Source organism: Sceloporus occidentalis, unplaced genomic scaffold (assembly GCF_023333645.1).
Source record: "Sceloporus occidentalis isolate IW3139 unplaced genomic scaffold, rSceOcc1.0.p SCAF_30, whole genome shotgun sequence".
In the NCBI taxonomy this organism is placed as follows: domain Eukaryota; kingdom Metazoa; phylum Chordata; class Lepidosauria; order Squamata; family Phrynosomatidae; genus Sceloporus; species Sceloporus occidentalis.
This window is the reverse complement of record NW_028317010.1, coordinates 1,635,145-1,649,594: the sequence shown is the minus strand read 5'-3', so window position 1 is coordinate 1,649,594 and position 14,450 is coordinate 1,635,145. Positions and strand designations below refer to the sequence as shown.

The following is a 14,450-nucleotide window of genomic DNA, read 5'->3' as shown; positions in this document are numbered from 1 at the left end:
TAAGACCACACAAATTCTTGCTTTACACCAGGTTCTGTAGTGGTGCACGCTTGCCACCTACATGGGCTAGGATGCACGAGCATGGAATTAAGAGAAGGGTTTCCAACCCTGCTAGGAAACCATCTCCAAGGAGGTTCAGTGATTTCAATTGTTCGATAAGCGAGATAAAAATAAACAATAAACGTGCATTTGACTGTTCCATCACAGGAAGGTACTAGCTATTATGCTATAACTGATATCCAATGGCCCAAAACATTTAATCCTATAGCCACAGAGCATGATTGTCCAGAAATCTCTGAGGATTCCAAGGCTCTGTACAAGTTTTATTCCTTTGTTTAATTTTTCCAGAGATGTCAGTCAAGAAATCAGCTCTACTAATCTTGTCTAGACTACATCCAAAACAAGCTTACATTACCACGTATTCCCTGATACCGACTTTTTGGTTGGTTTGTTTAAAAAAAAAAAACAGGCCGGCAGGAGTGGGTTGGTGATTGGTAAATGGTGACATGAATGTAGGTTGGCAGGTTACGATCTACCAAAACATGCTGACAGTAATGAGTCCAAGCAAAAGCATGCATGGCTTAAAGGTGAGTCAGTGAGCAATGCAGTGATTCCACGCTGCCAAAGAGGAGTGCTCACCATTAAATGCACACTGGAGCTTGACTTCCTTTTCTAGACAGACCAGTCAGGAGGGAAGAGGGGGAGAGAGAGGGGAAAGGGCATGGTAATAAAAAGAACAGACAAGGAAGATCACGTTAGTGAGGCGAGAGTGGGGTAGCCAGTCCCACAAAAGAGAAGGAAAACAAGCAAACAGACAAGAAGCAAAGAGTAAACAGAGACCCCCTCTTTGAGTGGCTTCAAAGCACCTGTCAAAAGTATTCATGTAAGAAAACATGATTCCCCTCCCCACACAAAGTTTGAAAAATAATATTAACTGGGTTAGAGAGCAAAGCACTAATTAAAAAAAAGGGAACATGGCAGCCCGGAATAGATTTATGACACTAACAGGAACAAGATGCTAGTATATGTGACTCGATAAGGCACAATTAATTCACAATACATATTCAGTCTTAGAACACCATCTAGATATAAACCACAACAAAATAAAGTAATGAAGAAAAAATTAAGTAATAAAGTAATAATGAACTACACGCTATTAAAAGACGCCTATCTCCCTTGTCACATTCGACGTAGAAGATATCCTGCATCACACAAAAAAGGGCATGTAACCGAATAGGAATGCATTATTTTTACTTGTGCATTCATATTCAGGAGAACACAAAAACGAACACGAATGTGGCGTTTTCGCTGTTCAAATCAAATACCAAATAAACTAATATGGGGGCGGGTAAACGTACAGGAAAACGAAGAAGCACAGCACAAAGAATCTTCGTGTTAGCCTTTGTAAATATCTCCTGGCTAATCTCCCCTGGTCCCTTCCCCCATACAAGTCACTGCCTCGTGCCTACTTTGTCTATGTAGTATTGCCAGGCTTAACCGGAACGGGAATCCATTGGATCACGCCAGGAGTTAAAGGTTCATACGAGAGACTCTTGGCATCAACCAATGAAGAGGAGCTGCCCTTTACTGGTTGATACTAGAGGAGGCCCCTGCCGGCGACCAATAGAGTCGCTTTTACGGACCTTTGAAATTTAAATCCGGGAGCTGAAGCCAGTGGTCTCCCCAGGTCAAGTTGCTCTTATAGACCGTTGAAAGTGTCTGGAAGGTTTATTTAAAGACTGACTTGCAGATGCAATGTGAAAAAGGCTTGATCAACTGCCTCTGGAGATTGTGCTTCAAAAGAGCAGTACACTGTATTAAGAAAACACGTCGCTCATCACAACAGCCCAAGCCAACAGTAGCCAACTAGAGACTCTCCAGTCCCTGTACAATCAAAGCGCTTCATTACAAACTATGTCCAGAGACTAGGAATGATTGGGCCTGCAGTCTAACACCACTAGGAAAACTACAGGGTGTGCACAATGATGGAAAACCACAGCCTCAAAAGGATAGGTTGTGCGCTCAAGAATGAAATATAAATTTTTTTAAAAATGAACCTTAGCACAAAAAATATTTTTAGCACACAAAAATACAAATTTTTTTTTAATGGAAAAAGGAAACAATTCTATATGTTGAATTCCAGCCATTATTTAATGCATATCATAGCTGCATAATCCCTTTAAAATGTGATCCACTTTGTAAATGCACAGGGAGATTCTACAGACTCCTGAAGAAGAAAAAATGTTCCTTTCCCCATCCCAAGCTAAATGCTTCGTAAGCAGCTTCAGTGCTGGCTTGGGTGAACAGACCCCAGTGCGTATATGTTGAAAGTCATCCCTCACATGAGGAGAGTGAGACAGCGTCAGGAGAGTACTCACAGAGAACTTTAATATGCATTATTCTGGGGTAGTCAGGTAAATTAGATTGTCCCTTTAACAAAGGAAAGCACACCAAATAGCCAAGCAGTTTCGATTAGGGCCAATCCAATCCATCAATTACAGCTAAACTTCCTACTGCTAATCCCATAAACCTTCTGCTCAGGAAGTGTTTTAAGGACAAGTTCAAATAAGTAGTCAGCAGGCTGAGTACTACCCATTAGAAAAAGATTGTTAGTGTTAGTGAAACTGCTATATCTATACTGGGCCACCGCAGTGCTTGGGAATTACACATTAAGTCACACAAATAACACTGAATCTATAATGTCTGGTTATTATGAAGAGGGGACATACACAAGACACTTGCCTTTTATATGTATATGCAAATTATCCTAATAAACAAAAGTATAGTTTAAGAGAAAACAAAATTTGTGCTTCCCCTCCCCCTGGCATCAACATTCTGCACAATATGCCAATCAGCTGTCACAATGGCAAGCACTTCCTAAAAATAACAGATCACAAAGCCTTTTTAACCCATTTAGTGCCAGGAGTTTTTGGTACCTTAAAGCCAGGAGCAATTTTGCCATTGTTGTGCTATGTCGGTTCAGCGATTATTCTCCTTTCCTGCGAATAGTGTACCCATGTAAACTATATATTGTTTTTTCAAGGAGAGATGGAGCTTTCTTTTGATACCATAGTTAGATGATTAGCTGAAAATTTACGATGAGAAATTTAGTAAAATCTAGCGAAAATTAGAAAAAAAACCCTTAATGTTTTATATATTTTCCCTCTGAATCCTCACAAAATTAGGTAAAGTGATAGAAAATCCCCCCCCCCCCCCCAGTTTATCAATTTAGGTGTCCTGATTTCAGAAATACCCAATTTATATAGATTTTTCATACTTTCCCAGAATTTATAGGGAGCATACTATAAGGTGTAGATTATTCATATAATTTTTATGCTTATGGCTTAACAGGTTTGGGGGTTGTGAACAGGGGTTATACTTTTTAGATATTGTATTAGGGAAATGGGATGTAAAGGGTATTTTTTTCTTTTTTTTTATTAGCTTTTTTATATATTTATTTTATTTTTTGTATTGACATCACTTAGCTCACTTTGTTGTTGTTTTTTTATTATTTATTGTATTTTAGTGATTTTTTCTTTTTTTTTTTTAATCACTAAATTTTTTTCCCCTTCGTTTTGTTTTTCATCATGGTTTCTCACTCTCCTCCCTGCGATCCCCCTGCGCCGATCACACTCTGATCTCTATGCAAGTCTGTGGATATCACAGTGTCTGTGCCTCATCGGAGCGATCGGATATCCTGCAGGGGATAGCCTGTGCTCTGATGACCTTCCGGGTAAAGTCAGCAGCAATCGGGCATTTAAAAGGTCATCCAGGCTGTCAAACGCTGCAAGAAGGGCAGGACGTACCGGTATGTCCATAGGGAATTCTTGGGATGCGTTTTTGGACGTACCGGTACGTCCATAGGGGTTCTAAAGGGGTTATAAGAACTTTAATCTTTATTCGATTACAATTCTGATAGCCGGTATACAGCTCCTAAGGTACCCCAAAATGCAAGTACCATATCAAAGCAAAATGAGATGCTGGAGAAACTTCAAGATTTTGTAGCAGTGACTAGCAACACGTTCCAGCAGAATAATAGTAACTGACAATGGTGGAGAATCTATGAATAATAAAGTGAAATTATACCTAAAAAAAAAATAAAACAAGGTATCGTACACCAAACAATTGTACCATACACTCCTGCAGAAGAAAGGAAGAATCACACCTTAGCCAGACTGCACAACAAGTACTGGGGAGTAGCACTAACAAAAGAGACTTGCCTACAAAGTAGGCTACTATCAAAAGCTATTTAGGACACTCCATACGAAATGTGGAAATTAGGGCTGAAACAACTAATCGATAAAATAGATAATAAATCGATACAAATCGTTGTCAACGATTTTCATTATCGATTAGTCGAATCGATTTTTATCGATTATAAAAAGAGGTTTTTTTTCCAGAGCAAATGCTCTGAAAAATTCCTCTCTTTATATAATTCGACCTCAAACAGAGATTGGATTATAACACTAGAATCCAGATCCCCCGCAATGCTGCAGGGGACCTGGATTCCCCTCACTGTCCGCCGGACTCTCACTTCCGTCTCTCTCCCCCCTCCCATACACCCCTCTGACTCCTCCCCCTCCCATATACCGCTCTGCCTCTCTCCCGACTCCCTGGTGCTTTGTGAACCTCCGTTGCTGACAGGCACTTTCACTGCAGCTTCATAGAAGCCTCAGCGTAAGTGAAGGGCAGTAACGGAGGCTGTCTGTGCGATGCGCGCAGACCCCCACCGGCTGACAGAGAATCATCATGGGGTCTGCATCGCTTCTATGAAGCTGCAGTGAAAGTGCCTGTCAGCAACGGAGCCGGGTAGAGAAGCACAGAGTGGTGTATGGGAGGGGGAGGAGTCAGGGGTTTATGGGAGCCACCCTCCCATACACCACTCTGGCTCCTCCCCCTCCCTTAAGCCACTCTGCCTCTCTACCCGGCTCCCTGGTGTCTTGTGAACCTCCGTTGCTGACAGGAGGCAGAGTGGAGATTGGGAGGGGGAGGAGGCAAAGTGGAGTATGGGAGGGGGAGGAGGCAAAGCGGTGTATGGGAGGGGGAGGAGGCAGAGTGGTGTATGGGAGGGGGAGGAGCCAGAGTGGTGTATGGGAGGGGAGAAGCCAGAGTGGTGTATGGGTGAGTTATAGTGGTCTATGGGGGGGGTATTATGAATTTCAGGGCATATAGGGGGTATAAGGCATATCGATATTAGGCATATCAGGGGGGGCATAAAACATATCTGGGGTAAAAGGTATATCAGGGTGCACAGTGGCATATCAGGGGGCACAGTGGAATCTCTGGCATATAGGAGGTATAAGGCATATATGGGGGCAGAGTGGCAAGCTGGGGGCCAGATGTGCATAACTGGGGGCAGTTTGGTAAATAAAAAAATATAAACAAGGCTTTTTTCTCATAGTTTTTATTAAATATGAAAAATAGTTAACATATGAATTAATATTTACTAATAACTTTGTATTAAAACCTAGTTTGAAAAACACTGTGTTTGGGTTCTTGTAGCTTTTATTATTATGTCAGTAAAATAAGAAGGTGAATAGAGAGAGAGGCCATTGCAATAAAGAGATGAAAGTGTAAATTGTACGTTTTTTATTACATTATTTTAAAAAATTACATTTTTTTATCCAATTAATCGAAAAAATAATCAGCCAACTAATCGATTATTAAAATAATCGTTAGTTGCAGCCCTAGTGGAAATAAAAGCCCAGTTACATTCAGGCACATCAGAGTGTCTGGATATAAAGCATACGGCTATATTCCAAGCGAAAAAAACGTTTTTTTTTTTTGTTAGACAACATAGAAAGCATACTCGTGTTTTCTAGTGACCACTACACAGGATATGGAACCCTGCATCCAAAGACAAAATTGCAAAAAGCTGCAATTTCCCGTTTGATTAAAGACATACAGGATATCTGTCTACACAACCAGCAGAAGATGGCAACAAAACAAAGTTGTTCAGGAATCGGACAAAGTGGAACTTGAAATGGACAAATTAAGTACTCACTGAACAACCAGAAGGTCAGACGACTTAACTGGGATGAGGAAAGGGATAACACAATACCTAAAAGGAATAATTCAAATCACGTTGCACCTGACAGGAGCTGTAAACCCCAGAATAATTGCATATGTAGATGCTGATTATGCAGGAGACACAATTGAACGCAGGTGTACAAGTCATTGGACCTTTCAGCTAGGAGGAGAAACCATAAGTTGGTCTAGTTGCAAGCAAATGATTGTTGTAGTTTCTTTAACTGAAGCAGAATATGTAGCAGCAGCACATGCAAGTAATGAAGAAATTTGGATTTGTCAGCTTCCTTTATATATGAGGATGGATATGTCTAAATCCATACTAGTTCTAGAAGGCAACCAAGGATGTATAAAGTTGGTTCAAACAGAGAGAATCAACCCCAGAACCAAGCATATTGCTGTGAAGTACCATTTGCTAGAGGAAATGCAAGAGCAAGGCATACTGAACATACACTATTGCCCAACAGAAGAGATGACTGCCTTCCCCAAACCATTGCCTAAGGAATGAGATTTGGATCTATACAAAAACAAAATATTGTGTAGCGGTGTGCATGCAGTTGAAAAAGGAGTATTAGAGAGATGGGAGCATGTAACTATGTCTTAGAATTAATTTTACAATAGAAATGGTACCTTGGTAGTGATCTGTTAAAATTAAAAAAAATAAAAACATTTAAACTCACAAATGTATAAGCAGACACAATACGTACATTTCTGAATACAACACTATGGAACAGTTTTCTAAATTCTATTAAAATGCTGGTCTCTGAGTGGACGGTTATAGAGATATGTACATTAATATTTTTCTGGTTCAACGCTCAGCAAAGTGTATATACACTAAATGTATACACATTGCAGAAAGCAGATATATTGTGTAATTTAATCACTTAATATGGATAATGGTTCAAAGAGAAACATATACAGAGTTATAAGAAGTTATATTTTTTCTTTAAATATACTTAAAGTACTAAAACTGCATCTCTTTGACTGCCAAGGTGGAGTCATGTGATGTAAAAAAAATGTGATTCATCAGACCAGGCCACCTTCTTCCATTGCTCCGCGGTCCAGTGGGTCAACATTGGCACCCTGACTGGTCTGCAACTACGCAGCCCCATACGCAACAAACTGCGATGCGCTGTGTGTTCTGACATCAGAACCAGCATTAACGTCTTCAGCAATTTGAGCAACAGTTTGAGTTCATCACAGGAAGACCCCCCGCAAGGGCAGCAGTTTTGGAGATGCTCTGACCCAGTCGTTTAGTGATCACAATTTGTTTCAAATCCTTAGGCCCAAAATATTGAGAAATTGATGCTTAATATTGTAAATCTTCATCATACAATAGGACCTTATATTGTGACTTCATTCACCGAGATCCAACTGGTACATAATATTATACCAGGTCACTCCTATGTTGCGTTTGTGATAGAGGCGGCTCTGTTCATATTGAACACTCAGGAACAAGCACTACTTACGTGGCACAAAATCTATAATTCATATGTTCATTTTCCCCCCATAAATGTAAAATCACACCGGCTTGTTTTTTCCAATAATGAATTGCTCAAATATAATTAAAGTTGTTACATACACTGGCCAGATTAACATATTCAGGTTATCTGTGGGGAGAAAAGTCATTTTTTTCAGGATTGCAGCTATTTATATTAAAACATTTGAAGTAATTTTCAAGCTTACCTTAACTCCATCTGTCTTCCTGTTCAAAAGACTTCTAGTAGCTGAAATGAGAAACGTGGAAATGACTAGACACTTAAAATCAATGAAAGCATCAATCTCTTTGAAAACACATGTAGGAAAAATGCCCATATTGTTAATATCCTATTGATTAGTCGAAGATAACAATCATGTTCTTGACATGTAAACAGATAGAAAGGCACCCTTCACGCAGAAATGAAACAGAACGCACTTTCCATCTGGCACGCACTTTCCAAGAGGTATGTTACATAATATTCAACAGTAATTGGTAAAGCATCTGAATAAATACGGACATCACTGTCACTAAAATCAGAGATAATGTTTGGTAGTTTAAACAAAAACAGCGTTTCAATGGTGAGCACTTTAGCAAATGTAGATGGGGACATAATAAGGGCCCGATTTACAGCTCAGGCCAATTGGCACAGTACGTTAGTGCAACCTTAATAATCTTGAGGATAAATCTGCCTGTAACACGTAATCGTTGAACAATCACGTAAAACTCCAGAATGTCTACCTGCCCAAAAAATAGATATATTTGTGTTCTATCACTGGATATTTCAGTAAGTTAATTGATTACCTTACCATACAATAAAATACAGTAATGCCCACCTGCATGAATTTAAAACATCCTCGATTCTAATAGAACAAATACAAACTCAAGGCACGAGGCACTTTCTCAAACTGCCTCTCGAATTGGACTATAACTAGATAATTCAGATTTATAGAAAAAAAACCCAGTATAATTAATACTGAGTTACAGAGTAACAACAGCAACTATTACTGATACTGATTACTGATACTATTGCTAATACCACAAACATTACCATATTATGATATGTACCCACACAAATTGTATGAAGGATTCTTTCCATGGGTATCCGTTATAAAAACAATAGAATCTCAGTTGTGTTTTGTGTTAAAAAAGGCACACTGTAGTTTTTAAAGTGATTAATTTTTTTATAGCTTTTCTTTTTTAATAATTCCCGCTAGGACGTTAAGACTTTAGTCATTCATTAAAATCCCACTCTTGTTTTGTAAATTGTTTAAAAGCAGGATACAAACATTTTAAAAATGGTAGAAAACAACTACCCAATCAGAAAGGGGATGCAGGGACATGATGGGAAATGTAACAGAAACAAAAAGGTGAGTGTTGATTTTTTTTAAATGTTAAAATATTACAAGAACAAAAATTAGTCACATATTAATGAGCAAATTAAGTATTTCTTTAAGTAACAGATATACTTTAAAATACGACTACCACCTGAATCTTCTTTGTTGCATATCTGCAGATGCAGATCATGTGTAAACTCAGGTCATGTGTAAACTGTTAGTGACATATGTATTACCTTTTCTAAAGATAATTGGAAAAAAAGGAAAACTATTAAATTTATAGTGCATAATCTGTATTTCAAAAATGATAGCAGTGATTATATGTTGAAATATGGTTCTGCATCCAGTTAGCATATACTTATGTCACATCTATATATTGCATATATAGCACTGTCTCTCTCTCTTGCTGCTTACTTATTTGTGCAGAATTTTTAAAGTAACGATACAACACAGATGGGTGACTATCATCGTTTTTCAAATTTAACCAGCTGTTCACTGCAGGGACTACTCATAGAACAACTCTGACACAATTCTAAAATATTCCCCTCTAAACAGAACATAATATTTACAGATACAGTCCATAATCCAGTTTATAGTAGAAAAAATAAAATAAAAGTTTTATATATATATATATATATATATATATTATAATTATATATACACACCTTATATATACATATATATATACATATACATATATATACACCGCATATATGAAACACATACCTATACAGGATATACATTTCAGGCTTCGCCTACCCCACTGCTACTGAAACCAGCTTTTTAACACATTCTTTATTGTAATTACTATAATTAATTTTGGTCTTAATTAGCTTCTGATTGTGTATCACAACTCTAGTACTGAACAGTTCAATGTGCAAGGAGATCCCTGATTAATCACTGATTAACTAAGTTACACACGTCATGGATTAATCCACAAATCATCATGCAATGATACGCAGTTTGAAAGTGACTAAAGGCTGGATCTAGAAAAAATGGTTTGTGATGTCTAAATATCAGAAATGGGTATCAGTCCATTAAGTACCATTATTGGGTTATTTCTCAGAATTGGTTTTAACTAGCCAACACGAGATGCAAATAGCAAAATAGCAATACCCTAGCTCCTCTTTTCTGAGAAAACTTTTATTGTGGATTACAATGGTAATCATTAAAATGTAGCTAATTGCAGGCTATTCTTTCGTAGCCCTTGTTCAAGTTAACCCTATAGAATAGCCAAGAAACTGGCATAAGACTTATTTAGAAGAAAAAATCTGGGCTGTAATTACTCTTCCATCTTAATCCAGATGGAAGTCAAAAACTATATAGACCTGGCCCTCAAAATTAGAACATCCAACTTTCATATCTACATGTTTTAAGTATAGGCATTTTATTCTTCACTCATCATTGTTTACTGGAGGCAAACTGTGTGAGGCTCAACACTTGTAGCGGCAAAGGGGGCTGAAGACTGTTCAGGCATTCAAAGTATGAAGTATATCAGTTCTGGTATTTTTGACCACTTCAACTGCATGGCCAATTAAAAAAATGTTGGCACTTTATATGACCAGCATGCACAGGATTAGTAGCAAATTCCTACTATCATACATGGACAAAAGGCCACAATAAAGATTCTGAATTTCCATGCGGTTATTTACTGTAAAAAAATTCACCAGGTCCTGCCCCTGAGCATGCAGGCATTCAGCTTGCCGTTTCATCAGAGGCAGGAGAAGTGGAAGGGTAGGAAGGAGCCAAAAGATGGGAGGAGTCAATAGGGAACAAGGGGCTGAAATTCAGGTAGTTGGGGAATGGGTCAACTCATGCCACGTACCTTGCTCAGCCAAGTTGGCAGCACTGGTGGCGGCCACAACGGGGGCGGAGGTCTGCCTGCCAACTGATTGGACAAAATCATTCAGTGGAAGGAGCCGCAACAAAACAATAAAAGCCCAAACAGCAACAAGAAAAAGCAAGATGCAAGTAAAATTAGTGTTGACAAGGAAAAAAAAAATCTATGTAAATAACTTTTATTTTTAAGATTACATACATTAATTTCAGAGCAAAGGAAAAGTGGCTGTAGAAAACTTGCAAAGCACAGAAGATGAAGGACATATTCTAGTTATTTCCTTTTTTTTTTTTCTTTTTTTTTTTACAGTAAGCCTCAAGTAGAGCCTAGAAATCTGAACAGGTATTGCGTTTTTTTGGTTTTTTTTTTTAAATCCTCTTCTTGCGTTTTTGCTCGATTATAAGACTAGGTTTTTTTCAGAGCAAATGCTCTGAAAAATACCCCTCGTCTTCTAATAGGGGTCGTCTTCTAATCAGACCTCAAATAGAGGTCTGATTATGAGACTAAGATCCAGATCCCCCGCACCGCTGCAGGGGACCTGGATCCTCCTGTCTCTCCCCACCCCCCACTTACCGGTGCTTCCTGCTGTATTGCCGGGGCAGCAGGTTGAAGTCTACGCGATCCGCGTAGACAACGTCCGCTGCAGCCGGAAGGAGGTGTAGCTAGCAGCGGGGGTTGTCTGCGTCCATTGCGGATACCTTCCCCGACTGTCAGAGATCAGAGTTCACCGGTGCGGGGAACTCTGATCTCTGACAGCCGGGGAAGGTATCCGCGACGGACGCAGACAAACCCCCGCTGTCAACTCCACCTCCTTCCGGCTGCAGCGGAAGGAGACGTCAACCCGCTGCCCCGGCAATACAGCAGGAAATTGGAAGCACCGGTAAGTGTGTGTGTGTGTGTGCGTGTGTGCGTTAAATGGGGGCATAGGGCATTTCTGGAATGCCTTATACCCCTATATGCCACTCTGGCACTTAGGGGGTTAAAAGGCATATTATGGGGCAGAGTGGCATATAGGGAGGTATAAGGCATTTCAGGAGGCAGAGTGGCGTTAAGGGGGCATTTAATAGAGCACTCTGCCTCCTGAAATGCCTTATACCTCCCTATATGCCACTCTGCCCCATAATATGCCTTTTAACCCCCTAAATGCCAGAGTGGCATATAGGGTATAAGGCATTTCTGGAGGCAGAGTGCTCTATACAATGCCTTTTAACTCCCTTAATGCCACTCTGCCTCCTGGAATGCCTTATACCTCCCTATATGCCACTCTGCCCCATAATATGCATTTTAACCCCCTAAATACCAGAATGGGATATAGGGGTATAAGGCATTTCTGGAGGCAGAGTGGCACATAGGGGGTCAAAAGGCATACCATGGGGCACAGTGGCATATAGAGGGTTAAAAGGCATATCATGGGCTACAGTGCCATATTGGTGTGGCAAGCCTGGGGGCAGATGTGCGTAACTGGGGAACAGGTTGGAAAATACAAGGAAATAAAAACAAAAAAAAAATATTTTTCTCAATCATAGCTTTTATTTAAAAAAATAGTTAATGAATTAACATTTACTGGTAAAACTTTTTTCCTTTAGGGTCGTCTTATATTCAGGCTTTTTCTTTTTTTCCTAAGTTAATATTCAGATTTTGGGGGGTCGTGCAAATACGGTATTATGTACTGTGTTCTATATCCAATTATGTTAACTCTTCTGTGCTGGCAAAGTTCACCTTGGCCTTATCAAGCAACAGAATAAACCAGCAAAATAAATATGCAACAATGAAACATGGAGAGGTTAAGAATGGGGCAGACTGACCATAGTTGGTGGGAGAAATGGTAGAAAATAAAATGTACGGGAGGGTTCATAAAAAAAAGTGTATTAATCATCCTTAGCACCTCATTTAAATTCTACCAAACCAGTACTTTTATGTCAGTGTCTGGAGGCACAGGAGGAGAATGATGTCAGGCATTTTACACCTTCACAAAGGAAGTAACAATCACTGCTTTTTGATATAGCCAATTACCCAACATACAGTTTCACCGTGAGTAATCCAAGCACAGAAGGTGGAATATTATGCCAAACCCCCCAGCTTGAAAATGTAGCTTTTATCAAGCATTTTATACAGAATACTATTAATGTACTACTCATCTGTAAAAAAAAAAAAAATGGCTTCTAAGTGAACATTTCTTTTAGTTCAGATGTGATAAACTTCAGGCCTTAAGAAAAGATCAGGACTTGAGTGTATCCTTGCATGTAGTGTAAAAATCTAACAATAAGCTGTGTGTAATTTTTATTTACACAAGAATCATACCAATCTTGGTTCACTATGGTAATCCAACGTCTGGACACTTATGAGAATTGCTGGAGAAAAATAAGGGGGTCCTTCAGGAGCTAGGGTTTCTGTAGCAGCAGACACCTAGCCAGTTAAATGGTTAAAAGCATTTATACATTTGTTTTAAGTTGCACAATTACTTTTAGAACATGCCAGGAATAACTGGCCAGCTTTATACCCTGCAGAACTTGGCACGGAAAAGGAACGTCCCAAATATAAATCCGGATGTAATGTTCACCAGAACTGATCCCATGATGATTCATTGTGGCAGCATGAGAATGCCTTCTATAAATGGACATTCGCCTCTCTTACCCTACTAAATACACAATCACTTCAGCATTACCTCTCTTCCCCTTGTGTATTCTCTTCTAGAATACAGGTAAAAAAAACATTATAAAGGTTAAAATTCTTGCCCTCCAAAATAGTTTCAGGCTAAATTCTGACATGCAGACCAACACCTATTAAATGAATCATGAAAGAGAACAACATACTCCAGGTAAACATGGCATGTTCATCATTTGCCATTACTATCCTTTTAAGTCACATTATGGAGACTGACTCTTATTATTATTATGCTTTCCTTAAACTGCTTTTTTTTATTCTGCATGTGGAACATATCCAACATGGATTTGGCTAAAACATTTTATATACAAATAAAATATCTAGATACCAGCCTTCCTTAGCCTTAAATGTTTATTTTATTTACATATAAATGATGATACACTCATTACAAAGGCTGAGTTATCAGACATTACAAGCTTAACAAACCTTAATAAACGTGAGAATTTATTGTCCTGGCGATGATGGCAAGCTGCCCAGGCCATGAGGCAGCAAAGCAGCCCTAAATCATGATGCTCCCTCCACCATACTTCATCGCTGGGATGATGTTTTCATGTGAGTATGCGCTTTTTAAGCCATACATTGTGGTGAGCGTTCTTTCTGAAAAATTCAACCTTAGTTTCATCAGTCCACAAAACATTTTCCCTGTACCGTCGAGTGTCAGGGTGATGTTTGGTAAACTTGATGAGAACACTACTTCCACTGTAGTGTCCTGATATGGGCTTCATGCCTGTACAATGTTTTGCATATGGTAGACTCATGAACGGAGTATAAACATACAGAGATGTTAAGCAGTTACGATTCCTTCAAGTTTCTAGCTGTTACTGTAGGGTTCTCTAATCTCTTAATGACCAATGATGTGCCAATTTTATCATGGCACTAAATAAAATTAGAAAGCTATCTAAGATCTTCTTCGCTTAAACAGTGTTGCTGCAATACCTAAAATCTGCAGCAGGGGCCCCCGTGTGGCCTCTTCCCAGGGCACCAATGTCTGCCATATATAATATGTCGGCGGACAACTGATTTAAAAGAGCTTAGGAGGCGATCAACATCAAAGCATTCATCAGCACCGAAAACAAACCCCAGGACACACTTTCACCTCTCTGGAGAG

General features: G+C 39.2%; 1 protein-coding gene across 25 annotated transcripts in view; it reads right to left on the bottom strand.

The window, feature by feature from the left end:
* The window catches only part of LOC149298888 (calcium/calmodulin-dependent protein kinase type II subunit gamma-like), a 116,506-nt gene that overhangs the window by 16,238 nt on the left and 85,818 nt on the right, over nucleotides 1–14,450 (bottom strand). For 8 of the 25 annotated variants that reach the window (XM_089486857.1, XM_089486864.1, XM_089486858.1 and 5 more), the window contains exon 13: nucleotides 7,714–7,754. The exons of 1 other annotated variant lie outside the window; for it this stretch is intronic. In XM_089486857.1, the coding sequence (XP_089342983.1) occupies nucleotides 7,714–7,754 (41 nt within the window). Of the gene's footprint in view, nucleotides 1–639; nucleotides 673–7,713; nucleotides 7,755–10,662; nucleotides 10,730–14,450 lie in introns of all 25 variants that reach the window. 16 more of the 25 variants (XM_089486849.1, XM_089486851.1, XM_089486853.1 and 13 more) reach the window with 6 other exon arrangements.